General features: G+C 55.1%; 1 protein-coding gene across 1 annotated transcript in view; it reads right to left on the bottom strand.

The window, feature by feature from the left end:
* The window catches only part of Pepd (peptidase D), a 136,551-nt gene that overhangs the window by 5,950 nt on the left and 114,648 nt on the right, over nucleotides 1-15,953 (bottom strand). Inside the window, exon 12 of the mRNA XM_048448771.3 lies at nucleotides 6,623-6,771. Within this exon, the coding sequence (XP_048304728.1) occupies nucleotides 6,623-6,771 (149 nt within the window). The remainder of the gene's footprint in view (nucleotides 1-6,622; nucleotides 6,772-15,953) is intronic.

A 15,953-nucleotide genomic window follows, 5' to 3' on the forward strand; every position in this document is an offset into this window, starting at 1 on the left:
AAGCTATCCTTGCGAGGTGGTGGGGGTGTCCCAGCATCAAGTTACCTTCCTAAGACATCCCCCATTCTTACTGCTGCTCCTTGTCCACTCCCTGACACATCTGCTTAACCACTGCTTATGTATCTATACCAGAATAGTGGTGTCCCCCATGATACCCCAAGACTTGGCAGAGCATGTAAGTCCATGTGCTCTGAGTTCAAGTCCTGCAAGTGTCCAAAGAGCTGTGCTTACTCAGCTTCTAGTCAGCCCAGCACAGGGAGCTTGGAAAAGGTTTTCCCTGAATTGGGTCCTTCCTTTGTCACCAAAAGAGAGCCCCAGGAGTGGCTGGCTCCAACCTCTCAGCCTGGCTAATGGCTGGAACCTCGACTGAGGGGGAGCATCAGGTAGACCCCATGCTTCATGGTGGCTCCCGGGGGACTACTGGTACCTGGCCAAACACAGGACCTGGGCCCCCGTGGTGCTTGCTTGTACATCCGTAGATGCAAGGTTGTAAGTGGGGGCTTTCTGCCTGTGTGTGGTTGGGTTATAACAATTATTAAACCTCCAGTGACTTGGCCTTGGCATCAGCCATGGGTGTTGTAACCACCACCCATGCCTGAGGTGGGAACCCTGAAGTGTGTGAAGGTTGCCATCCCCTGGCAAGACTGAGGCTGGGCATAAATCACTCCTGGGCTCCTTCCACCTTTGCAGCCATAGGCACCTTGAAAGCCCAGGTCCTGAGCTGGGAGACATCCCTGAATCCCCAGGAGGCCCACATTAGACATTAAAGCACCCTGGGTGAATAGTGCCTTGCTCTCCTACCTCATGTTGCTAAACCTCACCCTGACTTTCTGAAAACAGTATTATTCCTGGATCCCTACCCACTCTCCTTCCACAGAACCCCTGCATACTGCTCAGAGGCTTTGGGGAGACTGGTGGGCCACGGTAGCAACATCTTACTCCCCACTCCTGGGGGAGCAGCTAGACCAGGGTATCAATAGACAAGGCCGTACCCCTCCTGGGGTCTTACCTATCTCCAGGTGTGCTTCCTATCTGCAGTCCTCTTCAAGCCCCTAGTCCCCCTCATCCTGGGCCTCTGAGGGACTTCCTCCAAGGAGTCCTCTCTGATTGCCCATTCCTGGCCTACCAGAGCCAATCCATGACAGCACAGCAGAGCGGCATAGCCTGGGTCTGAGGGCGGGATTCTAGCCTTGCTTTGTGCCCGGCACTTGTTAAGAGTGAGGAGTAGGCTAAGCACTAGCCTTCCTTGTGACTTTCTGCAGCCACGAAGGAAATACATCATCTTGGATTCATGTGGGACCTGCACCCCACTGAGTTCAGGGGTGGGAAGAGTATCCTAGAGGTTAGCACCCACTTAATGACAAGAGCTCAGAGAAGTGACAGTTCCTGTGCCCAGCCTCCAGGATGGTTTCTGCTGGCCCCCTGCTCCGCCAGGCCTCCCTTACCATCACTCCAGCAGGCCTGGAGCCTGCCGCTGGAGCCAGGGAGGCCTCTTAGAGCTTCAGCAGCATCCATCACGGCCCCAGGCTTCCTGCCCAGAGTGTGACAGCCCTGGGGGGCTCCCCAGCCAAGCCAGGAAGGCAGCAGATCCCCCTCACCCACCCCTAGGCTACTTGGTAAGACAAAGAGCTCACTTCATCTGTGGACAATGGCCCTCACGGGATGGTTGATGTGGGAGCCAGGCCTGTGGGGTGTGGGAGCAAAGGCATAAAGCCCAGGTCTCAGGGCAGGCCCTGGGAGCTACAGTGAGCTAGCTGCATGGCAGGCCAAGCTGGCATCAGGCCCAGGGCCTCTAGCCCAGCCCACCCTGCAGTGTCTACTTCGGGACCTTGGGGACTCATTCACCCTTCAGAGGGGCAGGAAGCAGCATGTGTCCAGGCTGCAGGCGCCTTGATGCTGCTGATGAAGCGGAGGCGGAGCCGTCATGTGCACACTTCCTGAAGCTCTTCCCTCCACACTCTGGGAGCACCCACGCAAATGCTTGGAGCTAGGCAGAGAGCAGGGAGCTTGCTCTCATCCTACAGCCAGTGTGAGTGGTGAGCAATGGACCAAGATAGCCCTCCCAGTCTGGCAAGGGGCACCACAGGGTAATATGAGGTCCCTGTACCACTAATGGCACAACCTTCATATCCTTCATATTCTTCCCCATCTCTAGGGACAATGGCCACTTCATCCTCCCCTGCCTGCCTGTTAGAGTAGGAGGGAGCCAGGAAAGATGACCCCTTCTCCCATCCCCACACAGGTCAACAGAAGACATATGGAATCAGCTGTGGTGGACACTGTGCCCCTCTCTACTCCACCTGGTCATGACCTATGTTTCTCTCAGGCTCACTCTGGGAGCAGGAGTACTGCTGGTCACTGATAGCTAGCCCCTCTGCTTTCATGCTGCTACCCTACCTCTGCCCCCAACGCATACCTCTCAACACACACACAAACAGCAGGAGCCTGAAGTAGGACCAGAGTCAGGAGTGCTGGCTCACACAGTTAGGACCACAGCAACATTCGCTCAAGGCGGGTGTTGTAGGGCAGAGTGTGGCTGGGCAGCAGAAGGAGAAATGGTGGGTCCTAGGAGGTGACTGAACCAATGAAGGTCGGCAGGACTGAAACTTCAAGACCAGGCTGGGTGTGGTGGCACGCACCTTTAATCCTAAAGTGGGCAGTCTGCACAGTGTGGGCCGCTGGCCCTGAGACTCCACTGCCAGCAGCCAGCACGGATGGGCAGTGTTCTCCATGCTAGCACAGCCTGTCCACACTCCTGCAGACTCTCCAGTGACCTCTCTGGCAAAACTCACCTCTCACCCTTGCTCTCTGAGTGACAGAGGCTGCTCTTCCTTTTGGCCCAGGACAAGGAGCCAAGGCCTGCATTCTTCAATCCCCGGGGGCTGCAGCTGCTGGTCCATGTGTGTTCTGATCATTCTCGTTCCTGCCTTTCCCCTGGGCGTCCTTGTGTGATTTCCTGCCTGTCTTTATTTACTCTTCCTTGGAAGGTCTCAGGAAGCAGCCGGGCAGTCTCAGCAGGGCGTTTGTCTTGGCTCAGAAGCTAAACCCACATACCAGGGGCAATTCCACTGAGATGGGCTGGGGGCTGGCTAGCCACTGCCAATTCACCACTATGGTGAAGCGATCTGTCCCTATCTGCTGTGCAGTTCTGTGACCACAGGACTCTGAACCCTGGAGGCCAGCCTACACTGTGTGACCAGACAAGAGTCTAGCTCTGCCCTAGTCAACCCTCAGAGTGCCATAATCTGTGGGAAACAGCTGGGGCTCTGTTCCACCCTCCCACAAGGCATCTTCAAGTCAACAGCACGGACTCACCTAGGCAGCCAGGTCTGTGCCTACAGGAGCCCTGCCTTGACAAGAATGGGACTTTTGGGAAGCTCTGCCTCAAGTGTCTGTTGTAGGGGTGGACTCAGAGGAACTGGATCTGGATGTTCCAGCCTAGTGGCTGCTCCAGATAGTTCACATAGCCAGGGAAGGTGACCAGGTGGGTGTGGACATCCAGCCAGCGGCCTCCCTGAGTACCAAGTGGGGAGTGGCTTTGTAAGCCTGGCCACTTTCTGGACAATGGAGTGGCTGAGGGGCCTACTGTGTTGGCCAAACTGCTATGGTCATAATGCTCGGTGCCAACAGGCATTACAGTGCCCGAGACTTGGGTAGCATGGACAAATGGAAGCGTGGCACTCCCAGGTGAGCAGATGGAGAGACACTGCATGCTGATAAGCAGGATGCCCTCTCCAATTTGCTCCTCTTGCATCCAGTCCTCTAAGGCCTAGCCCCTCCTCCAGCCTCCACTGTAGCGAATGATCCCAGGCCCTTTTTCTGTGGAGGTGGGGGGAGGGGAAGGGGCACAGGGTTCACTCCACAGCTCCTATGATAATGATCACCTGATCACTGCTGCTTTATCATCATGACACGTGAAGGTGACTGGGCTGAGGTTGGCCTTGGGGCTGTTACAGCACAGTCTGCCTTGACCAGTAAGAGCAGCCTGCATTCCACCCTGCCTGGAGAAGTTTGAAGACACTACCTAATGTGACAGGGCCACCACCAGCCTACTTCATGACACCATTGTCTGCAGAGAACGGCTTGAGGTCAGCCTCACAGATGCTGGACTGTGCCCAGTGGAGGGTCCTCGGGAGGAAGACGGTCCAGTCTCTTGGTGGAGTGACAGCAGTACACATCATGGGAGTCAATAGTCGACCCCACCTTCTAGCCAATCATTTAAATGGCATAATATTCAAAATGAGCATCCCTGTGGTGTAGGATAGGAGGCCATGTGCCCCTTAGGTGGCTGCTCTGCTGACTTCAGTTTTAAAAGGGGGTATAGCAAACATGCTCCCCAGCTCCTGCTCCCTCCAGTGGCTCAATCACAGACCTTGAGAGTCCAGGTTCTTCCACTGTTCTTTGATTGAAACGGCCTGGAGGGCCACAGTGCCCTGTGCGGGTCTGACTTCCCCTTGCCTTGGCATTGCCTTGTCTACTGCTCAGAGGGGCTGTTGCTTTTAGCTGTTTGTTGTGCCCTGCAGCAGCCCCGGTGAGCCAGTCAGTACTGCTGCCCATAGGAAGGCTTTACTTCCAGATTTTCCTGGTCTTCCTTCCGGGGCATACTGACTTTCTGTCTTTGGACTCATCCATCTGTCAAACTCTGGTCCTGCATACTGAGTGAGGGTATGGGGCTGTATGTAGTGTTGGGGTCTGGCTCCAGGGTCCTACTGCAACCACATTCTCCTGCAGCTCCTGGCCTCTGGTAGGCGCTCCTAGGGCTAGGCTGGGGGCTGTATTGAACATGCCTCTTCTGAAAATAACTGGTGTTGATGGTGGATGGTCCCTCCACTACTGAACAGGGTCCTGAGATCACAATGTAAATCATTCCAGCAATGGGCCATGGGGTCACAGGGGACTGTTTAGCCAAATGCTGAGCCATCAAGTTCTGGGCCGCAGCATGCCACATCCTGGGGTTTTACAACTCTGGAGAACAAGATCATCTCCCCTCCCCACCCCTCTCTCATCAAGGAACCATGGAGATGAGCAAATCTGACCACCAGAGTCCTTAGAAATACTTTTTAAAAAATCCAGTTTTCAGGCCTCCCATGAGCCCCCATGACTTCTGAAGCTTCTACTTAGCACCTCCAGATCACAGTGGAGTGGGATGGCTGCTGCCAGCTTCCAGGCCCCTAAGAATGTAGATGCCAGGGTCCAGAGCTGGCTAAGCCTGCCCTAGAGTGGGCTCTGGTAGCATGGGGAGCTAACCTGGACAGGTGGAGTACAAGAAAATTGCAGGGCAGGAGCCCGGCTCGCAACCAGCATGCTGCTGGGCTGGGCTTGTATTCTGGATGCTCTGGACCCTCACTGTGTTGCACAGTGGCCCCCACATGGTGTAGGGAGATGCCTGGGTTCTAGGAAAGCTTTGCACAGCCGCCACTCAGCTGCTTCTTTAGGATGAGGGAGGTGGATGGGGACAGAGGAGCGGGGTGTGGGATTGGACAACACACTCTAGCTAGCATCACAACTTATCATTTCAGCCCTAAGTTGGGGTCTGCATAGCTGGGGCAGGCCATTCTACCTCTCTGAGCCTGTGACCCCCCCAAACTACCTAACCTTGCTGGCGAGGACTCTGCTGCTTACTAGTGAAGATGCAGAGGCCTCAGTGGGACACCTGTGTCAGGGCTGGTATGGGTGGATCACCAGGTGGGAGACAGGTGGGGAAAGCTGCCCCATGGCTAGATGGAGCCTGGCTGCAGCAGAGAGACTTTTAGGTGGTACCCAGTAGCCATGTGTCCATGGAGGGCCCAACTTGCGGGGGGTGTGGTGGGGGGACAAAAGGGGGATGACTGACACCTGAAAGCTGTGTTCAGGATGTGGGGACCTGAAGAATTCAGCAGAGCCACACATAGCCCTAAATGTTCCCTTTACATGGAGGCGCTTGTACTAGGCGGGGCTCCCGTGCTGTAGGCAAAAGAGCAAATGCCAGAGCTGTGCTCGGTGCTGCGAGTTTCTAATCCCACATCTCAGCACTATGGCGGTGTGGGGGGGGTAAGTACGTGGAAAAGGCCCAGGCAGTGGCCATACAGTGAAGTGGGGGGAGGGCAGCTGGCTCCATGGAGAGGACACCAGGCCCAATACCACCACTGCAGCAGGGACAGTGACCACAGCAAATAACTAACTCGTGCTTGGCAGTCTCAGTGCTTTCTACCACTCTGCTTAACTCTAACAGGTGCTGTCTCCCATGCAGACAAAACAACAACCCGAGGGGGAGCTTCATGACTCAAGGTCGTGGCCTCTGAGTGAGGTCAGAGCTTGCTCTGGGGTTCAACCAGCATCCAAAGCTGGCCTGGACCTTCTTCAAGTGGACTCTGTTTTGGTCAGGGGTTGGATGGGCCATGGGGTCACAAGGGGTTGAACTTCCAGAGCCACCTCTGTCCCTGACTGGTGGTCAACCCTGTGCCCTCTGGGGGCTCTGGGAGATCACACCACCTGGACGCGAACTGGCCAAGCATGCAGAGTAGGTGTAGACAGACTTCATGCCTGCTGCTTGCCAGTGCCTGTCACTCGGTATGTCCCTCCAGTAGCCCACCACCCCCGCTGCAGGGCAGCTCCTCAGCAGCCCCGCTCTCCTGTCCCTCACCTGGTTTCATAGTGCTCATGACAGTTCTGCAGCTCTTCAGCACCGCCTCGTAAATGGCTTTCTGGTCCTCTGTGAACTTGCCATTGGCCGGGAAGGAGCAGGTGATGTCAGAAGCGAAGCAGTAGTACTCTCCACCCATGTCAAACAGACTGCAGGGACAGGGCATCGTGAGGCAGGCGGGCAGACGCTCCCAGGCGCCAACCCCCACAGGCACTACCCTCACCCCCACCCCTTCACTCTTTCTGCTGGGGCCTGGCTGATCAGGAGATGGGGCTGGTGTGGCAGGTTCCTTTCCAACAGAAGAGCGCCACGCAGGGACCTAGGCCTGGCGGTGCAGGCCTGTCACCCTAGCAACTTGGGAGGTGGAGTATACCTCTAATCCCAGTACTCAGAGGCAGAAGCAGGCGATCGCAAAGTGAGTTCCAGGGGAAAAAAAAATCTCTAAGATCTGCCTGGGCTCCAGAGCAAGTTCAAAGTCAGCCTGGTCTCAGAGTAGAAAGCGCTGGAGATGGCACTTAGGAGATGGCACTGGTCTGTACACATGAGATCCTAGGCTCAACCTCCAGAGCCACAGAAAGATGGGAGGAGAAGGAGGGAAGGGGGAGAAGAGAGGGGGAAGCGGGGACGGGCTCAGCCTGTCCAGGGAAGGCAAAAGCAGCTTTGGTTGTGGGGACCCATTCAGAGCAGTGGGAGAGACCCATGGGAGGATGGCTGGGTCTCCAGATTCCCTCATGCTAACTGCCTTCCATATGAGCATGCCAAGAGACTCCCTACTGCCACCTCGCTTGCCCAGTGGGCTGAGCTGCACCAGGCCTTTCTGACAGGCCCACAGTGCTCAGGAAGAGCCAGCAGGTGGCCGGCCCTCTGGTGCTGCTCCATCTGGCATCATCTGCTCAGGTAGGGCAGGTGTGTCTCAGCCGCATCGGAGGGGGGCAGAGCAAACGTCAGGTGTGTGGAGCTTATTTAGCAGTGCTTTCCTGGGGGCTGACAGAGGTGCTGCCATGTGGTCCCCTGGTGGGTGGCTGTGCAGGCTGAGGCGGTAGAGAGGACTTGCAGGAGCCTTGAGCCAGTAGAGGCTGGACAATGGTAGGAGACAGTCGGGCCTGCTGAGTCAGAACCATGGAGCTACCCTTCTGGATACCGTGTCATGGCTCCTGGTATAGCAGAACCCACAACGGGGCCACGGGGCCCAACAATGGGGACAGCTAAGAATTCTGCCCTGTGCACCATCTGGGATAGAGCAAGAAGGCGGCCTGTGGATTCTGGCCTGGCTTTTGGGATACAGATCAGTCTCCCATGGTATGGAGAATGCCAGAATGTGACTAAGGCAAGGAGGTGTACACACAGGGCACCCCTTTCCAACCTGCCCCAGTCTAGTACCTCCAGGAAGGTCCTGCAACAGACATAGAGCAAGGGCCTATTCCTGGGGGTCATGACATTAATCCCAATCAAACTGGCTGAGGGACCATGGTCCAGTCTTCCTGCACCACTAGAGGCTAGGTCTGCTTAGTGTGGTGGGGATGGACATGTCCATCTGCAGCCAGACGCATGCTGGCCAGTCTGAGCCCAGGGCATATCTGTGGCTTTCTTTATGAGGCCCTCGCACCCAAATCCTACTCTAATGGTAACCACAGACATTCCAGAAGCTGCCTGTGTGCTAGTGTTGGAGACAGAGCCGGGGGCAGGGTGGGCCCCTGGCCCTGCATGGAGCGCATGCATTCTGGTCACATGGCTTGCCAGACAGTACCAGCTACCACACAGCAGCTGATTTTAAAGGAAAAACGCAATGTCCAGGATACCTGAATCCAAAGTCCTCAGCGGGGCACTTTTTAATCTCCTGACTCTCCTGGTTGCAAAACACCATAAACGAATGGGTCAACAGTACGGAAGGCGAAGCATTGATAACATCTCAGGTGATTCCTGGGGGTGGGCAGGGGCACTCCCCAGCATGACAGGGAACTTTGGCTTGGGTCAAAGTCTCTGGGGACCCTGTGTGGAACAGACTCAAGAGACCTGGGCCTCACTTCAGGAGAACCCACTCAGCTCAGTTACAAAGAGGGCCATGAAACTTGAGAGGCCAGAGACACACCCAAGCATCTGCCCCCTGGGGTGCTCTGTGGCCCTGGGGCCAGAAACTGCCTGCAGGTTAACTCCAGTGTAGGATACACTCTCAGAACCAGCCTAGAGGATGAAGCCCCAGACAGAAGGGAAACCGAGGCTGTGAACAGGCCCAGCAAAGCCTGCAGTTGAAGTGGGGAAACATTTCAGTCACCTTGTTTTGCCTCTGCCACTCAGCCTTTGGGACCTCATTTTCCCACCTATAAAATGGGCAGGGGACCCTTGCAAGCCGCAGGCGTGCAGGGGCTCAGAGCCAGTGCAGGCAGCACTGGGGACCGAGCTGCAAAGGGGTCCAGCCTCTGGTGGCTGGAAGAACACTTATTTGAGCTTCCTGGACTCAGTAAGGGAAACAATGCTTCGTGGTTTGGTGGGCTGGAGCATCTGAGAAGAAATGGCCTAGGCAGACACGATAGGGTCGGTCAAACATGTGGGGACACTCATTCCTGGGAGGTGCCACATAAAGGGTGACCTGCAGTCGCCCCTGGGGAAGAGGGCTCTACTGGTGCTAGTCTAGAGGAAAAACAGAAATGAACTATTTTTAAAAACCAGGAAGCTCACAAGATGACACGAAATGCTAGACTCATCTAGAATGGGACAAAACAAGATTCTTGGGGGGCACAGCAGACTGAATCAAGTTCTCCAAACTTTCCCCCAGAGATGGCATGAAGAGCGCTCTGACTTCTTCAGCCAGCCGAGCTCTCTCCTCAGTTTCTAATGGCTTCAACTCTCTTTTTTTGTTAAAAGCATCCACTTTCCGGAGAAGGAAGTATACACCCCGCCAGCCAGCTCCATCCTGCCCGGCGACGCTTGGGCACGGGCCGGAGTCTATTTTTGTGTTCTCAGTTCCCCATATTTTCTGCCTTCTTTTCTGCTGTTGTTTATTGTTTTAAATCCTCCCTCAGTGCTTTCCCATGCATAAGTGATTCCGATCCGAGCCATTTGGAATCCAGGGATGAAAGCCATCGTTCTTACAAATCATCTCCCTCCAGTTCTATCTACTGCGCCTGCCCTTTCCATGCAGAACTACGATGGAGAATTCGGTCATTCTTGGCTCAGGCGAGAATGCAAGATCTCCCCTTCCTGGCTGTGTAGGGACATCCACCAGGGACACCTCCATCACTGGCCGAGTGGGTCTGTGTGATAATCTGAGACATCTGGGAGATGACATGTCTCCAAGCAATGTGCTGGCGTCTCCTCCCCACATGTGTTCCTATGGCTGTGGTCCTGGCTGGGATGAACGTTCTGTCTTCCTCTGGCTCTTCATGGGGCAGCGCCAGGCCTGGGCTACCTGCCACCACTGGCCCACCCAGACCCTCTCCAGGTCCTGCTTAACTCCCTTTAGGCCCTGTGCAGGGACAAGCCAGCCCACAGGCAGAGGGCCTCCAAGGGAAATGCTGTGATGTTTATACAAGGGCCACTTTGTACTCAGCTTGTAGCCTCATTTTAATCTGAGTATGCAACACACACTCGGCTGCTTCTCACCCAAGACTGACATCTTCTATGCACGTGTGCTAAGCATGCTTGCTTTGTACAGTCAGCATGCCAGGCTGGAGGGAGAGGGAGAGAGACAGGGGCTCTAAACAGACTTCAGCAGAGGATGGAACAGGACTGTAGCCAGCCATGTTGTCTCTGCAGCAGGCTGGCCACAGTGGGCACCCCCTTCCCAGTTCACGGGCCAGCTGTCCACTCTTGGCTTACCAGCAGGACTCTGTGCATGGCAGCCTCCGGGGATGGCCAGCAGCAGCAGCAGAGCCATTCTCAGTGTTCCCCTTGGTTACAGGCTGACCCATGGAAGGAAACTCTTCCTACAGACTCCTTGGGCCAGCTGCTCCTCAGGGTCTAAGTAGGCAGGGATGGTCCCCCGTGCTAGCAGCAGGTCTCCATCCCCAAGGCCCACCTATAAATCATTGATGTACACGCTAATGAGAATAGTTCCTTGCCGGGGTCCCCCTATGTTCACAGAGAGAGGGCACTGCCCTCTAAGGGATGCCACAGAGATGCAGAGCACTAGTGCCAGGCCGAGTGCCAAGGAGAGATCACCATCCTGTAGCCTTGACCAGCTGCTGCCTGCCTCAGCCTTCTGGGCCCAGGGTTGGGCACCAAGGTGGTGGCTGCTGTTGGGGGGGGGGCAGCACCAGGGCAGTGGCTGCTGTGGGGTGTGTGTGTGTGTGTGTGAGAAGGGCCAGCATCAGGGCAGTGGCTACTGTGGGAGTGGAGGGTCAGCACCAGGGCAGTGGCTGCTGTGTGTGTGTGTGTGTGTGTGTGTATGTGTGTGTGTGTGTGTGTGTGTGTGTGTGTGTGTGTGTGGAGGGTGTGTGGAGGGCCAGCACCAGGGCAGTGGCTGCTGTTGGGGAGGCAGCACCAGGGCAGTGACTGCTGTTGGGGAGGCAGCACCAGGACAGTGGCTGCTGTGTGTGTGTGTGGGGGGGGGGGGTGGAGACAAGCACCAGGTCAGTGGCTGCTGGGAGGGGGGCAGCAGTCATCATCACGCAGACGGCACATGCTTCATTTCACTTTTTTGGTGACCAGTGTCTTGTGATGTCTGTGAGCACTCGGGCTGTCTAGACTAGCGCTTTTTAAACCATGGGTTGTGACGTCAATGGAGTGGGTGCGGTCACAAAGTAGTGACAAACTAAACAGAAGGGACAGGAAGCACGTGGGGAGGGCATCTGCTTATGGCCAGGAGGCATATCTGCAAATATGAGCCCTGGTTAGAAGGCTAATGGTCTCCAGCAATGGGATATGGAAAGCCTTGGCCAACTCATCTGGACAGACAGCTGGCTATGGGGGCTATGTTTGCAGGAGAGATCACTTGCCCCAAAGGCTGGTATATCTTCCCTATGAAATGCTCTGGATGAGGCCCCCTAGTGGCCACCAAGCGTCCCTTTAGAACTAGCAAGGCTGGTGAAGGGATATGAAATGAGCCTACAGCAGGGAGCTAGCTGTGGATGACAGTCTCTAAAGCCTACTGGAATCCTAGGCACAGATAACATGGAGCGTGGAGCCACTCTCAGCCCTTACTCCATGCCTTCTGCAGCAGGAGAAGAGCCTTGGGCACAGACTCACCTGCTTAGGGGCCACACCTGGCAGCCAGACACACAAGCAGAATAGGCACAACCATCTTATCCCAGTGCAGGGCTCAAGTGGGGTCTGCTAAGGCCCTTGATATCTGCAGCCCAGGGGTAAGGATTGGTAAACCTGAGATGGCAACAGCTATGTGAGTCAGCCTGGATGCCACCCAGGCTCCAGCTGTGACCCAGACAGAGGGCCAGCAGCACAGTTCTGGGTACCTTTAAGTACTAACCGTTCTGGGATGAAACCACCCTCATTTCTCTGGGTTTTAGTGACCTCCATACATGGCCATTATCAGAGCAGGGAGACAGATGAAGCCGGAGGCCACAGCAGGGGTGGAGTGGGAGGGTGCACTGGCAAGATGCTAAGTGCAAGGTTAGGGACAGGCCTGTCCCTAGCTGGGCTGCAGGCCCACCTCCCACACCCCAGGGCAGCACAGCAAACCACAACCCAGAGAGGGCTGGCCAAGTCCTGAGGCTACACTGCCCTCTTCTGGTCAGTGCTGGGAAGCCTTGCACACCATCTGTAAGCCACCACCTGTACTTGGGAGACCCGGATCTGGAGCACACGTGCACCTGAACTCTGATAGGTTTGCAGAGGAGTCACGGCACCTAGCTTCCCCTCTTATTATAGGCTGGCAGGCAGCTGAGGAGGCATGCCCCATCGACTTCCTGAATCAGAACCCCCACTGGGGACACATCCTCTGTCATGTGGGGTGAACAGTTAGGCTGGAGAGTCTTGTACAAGAATGACCCAATCTGGGATACCCTCTTCCCGGTGGACTTAGGCATGGATGGTGGTTTTCCTGTTGACCCAGGTGCAGCGCTTATCTGTCTGTGAGCCGGCTCAGAGGGGTATTTAAGGACCACTCCTTACCCAGAGCCAGTGACTTCCCTGTTTCTCTAGATGTGCTCACAGCCACCTGCTTGGAGCTAGATGCAGTGGGAAGCATCTTCTGTGGCCGCCCACTCAGGAAGGGCCTCCGGTGACCTTATTCAACACTACTCTTTATATGAACATGCTGGAAGCATCGACTAACAAGACCGCCACACTTGGCAAGCCCTGTCGTCAAAGCCCTGCCTGCTTGCCTTGAAGAAGGAAACAAGATGCAGCTGATGTTTCCTGCAGGACAGTGACCTGACCAGCGGGTTCAGGGGACTCCAGGGACACAGCCAGAAGGTGCTCCGGGAGCCAACGGGAAAACTCGAAGAGGCTCAACAGCCACAGGCTCTGCACAGGCCTCCTGGCTCTGAACTGAGAGAGGCCCAGACATCTGAAGCCATACATGTCCCCACTCCTTCCCTGGGATCCACACAGAGCAGCTGGGTGTGGGGCCTGGGAGTACTGGCTAGGATGTGGGATGACCTGCAGGACTTGGCTGACAAGTTTGATATACAGCACAGACCAGCCTGGGCAACATCTAGACCTCACAGGTCAGGACTGTGGCCCATAGTGGCTGGAAGTGGCCTTAGCTGGCTTTCAGCCCCACCTAAGGTTAACACGAGCAGGCAACAGTGGTGCATGCCTGCAATCCGAGCACTTGGGAGGCCAAGACACTGCTATACATCAGGGCCAGCCTGGGCTACAGTGTGAGATCCTAGTTCAGCTGTTTTAAAAAAGTAGTTGCCTGAATAAAGGAGGCCTGATCTGTGCTCTGCCCTGGCCCTGGGCTGGAAAATGCTCTTCGGAGACACAGAAAGCAGGGAGATGTCCAGCCTGTCTGGCTTTGCAGTTTGGTTTCGGCATTCACCAGCACCCGACTCCTTGGAGGTAGTGCTCTAAGACCCCATATATGGATTGAAAAATTGCGGTGGGAGCAGGGAGCCTCTGTGCTAAGGATCATACAACACGGCTCCTGGTGCACTTATGTGGGCATGTGCTGAGAAGTGTGGGTGTACTCACTGCTGGGACTACTGAAAGAGACTTGAAGGTCTGACTGTCACTCAGCATCTTCTCTCCTCACTGCTCTGGACGAGCTCTGACTCCCCAAACAGCCCTATTACTGTTAAATTATCTTTCATGTCAAAAGCTTGGTAGAGTCCAGTGTGCTCAATGCCTGGAACACATGCCCTGTCTCAGGTGGCACTCAGCTTTGGGACAGACTCCATTCTAGACACATATTCTGGTCCCCTACCTTATGATGAAGGGCTGTGGCTTTATGTTGGGATAACAGTGTGATTTATTATTTACCAAACGCACTAGGTGCTTGGCAGATCAATTTCAATAAAACAATGGATTATAAATGCCGCCAGCAATCTGGCAGTAGCAGTAATCAACAAAACATGTTCTAAATGCTGCATAATAAATTGACTATAATAAACTCATAATGATTCCACTGGCTACATTTCAAAGTTAGCACTAGAAAAACAAAATCACCAATTTGAGTTTGGCATGAACATCCACGGGGTTCCTCAGCTTACTCCTGTTAGCAGCTGTATCCAGAGGCACAGGTGCCACATGCTGCCCATGAGGACTGAGGTCACAGCAGTTGGGTCATATAGAGGCCTATGGGGCACAAGTATCCTGACTGGCCCCTATCCACCTCTGGGATCCCCAGGAATGCAGGTAGGGCTGGCGTTTTCACAGGGCAAGATCCCCTATTTGGACAGAGAGAGTAGAAGTAGGTGTTTCCTCTGGGGTGTGTGGAACTCAAGAAGAGCCAAACTCATGGCCAAGGGGGCTCCAGACTGCCAGAACTCCCCCAGGATGGTGGGGACCTGCTGATGTGGCTGGCCTCAGTCTCTGCCCTGGGGTTGGGTTTAAGTGTCCTTTTCCCTAGTCCTAACCAGAACAGGCCAGAGCTAAAGATCATCAGAAAGACTCTTAGGCGCTGGGGGCTTGTGATACAGGCCAAAGTGTCAAGCTCTTTGGAGGCTGAGGCAGGAGGATTGAAACTTTAAGTCCTGCCTGGAAACTTAGTAAGACTCTGTCTCAAAATAACAATTGAGTTAGGCAGTGGTGGCGCGGGCCTTTAATCCCAGTACTTGGGAGGCAGAGGCAGGTGGATCTCTGTGAGTTCAAGACCAGCCTGGTCTGCGTGAGCTAGTTCCAGGACAGGATCCAAAGTGCAGAGAAACTCTGTTTCAAAAAGCCAAAACAACCAAGCAACCAACCAACCAAATGAAAAGAGGGCTGGGCTGGGCATGGTTCAATGCTAGACTGTTTGCCAAACATGCCCAAGGCCCTAGGTACTCAGAAATGTCAGGAGGTGTGGGTGAGGAATAGAGGAGGTCAGGGAGCTTGGGGCCATCATAGTGCCTGCCTGAAGGGACCAGGTGGCCTCTCCTGCTGCCACTGGCTCCACCAAGGCCTAGAGGGGAGGGAGGGCCCGTTCTATGCATCTCCAACTGAGCCAAGTCTGAGGCAGCCACCCCTGTCCCCAGTCCCTGTGACACCACTTGTGAGCCCAGCACCCTGCTGAACCTCAGTCACTCCAGCTCCAGCCAGGGCCCAATTGCGCCCACTGCACAGGGCTCTAAGGCCCATGATTCCAAGGGCTCTGAGCAGCCTTCAGGCAGACTGACACTGACTGAGGTCCTGCTGTAGTCACGGAGCAGATGGAGTGGCAATGGCCAGCAGTCCTAAAGACTGGTCTTGAGGGCCTTTCCTGCCTCATCTCTTGCTGGCTCCCCAGGAAGAGGCCATTTGCAGCCTCTTTGTTCCTTATGTGCCCTTTCTGTCATTATCATAGGGAGTCCCAAGATGTGTATGTTATCTCCACTCACAGATGGGTAAACAGAGGCTCAGAGAGAAGCTTTCCTTATAGAGAGCTAAACAGCTTGAACCAGAATGTCTTACCTAGTGGCTGACCCTGGTAGACAGACTGGCAATCATGTGCTGGTGTGGACCCTGGGATTGAGTGGTTGCATGGTAGTGACTATTCAGAGCATGCTGTCTTTCTCAGTGGTTATCGGTCTGTCCATGCATGCTAGTTATCTGTCCGTCCTTAGTAGACATGGGCTGGGAACTCTGTGGAGCAGTTTTCCACTCCCTGCAGCAGGGCCAAAGCCACAGTGAGCAGTCACCACAGGGAATGAGTGCCGCAGGTGGCTGAGAAGGAAGCCGATGGTCCAGCCAGCTACACTGCGGCGCTGCCTAGGAGCCCAGCTTTGAACAACAGACTGAACAACAGCTAAGAACC

This window comes from Myodes glareolus, chromosome 1 (assembly GCF_982192425.1).
Source record: "Myodes glareolus chromosome 1, mMyoGla1.1, whole genome shotgun sequence".
NCBI classification, from domain to species: Eukaryota; Metazoa; Chordata; class Mammalia; order Rodentia; family Cricetidae; genus Myodes; species Myodes glareolus.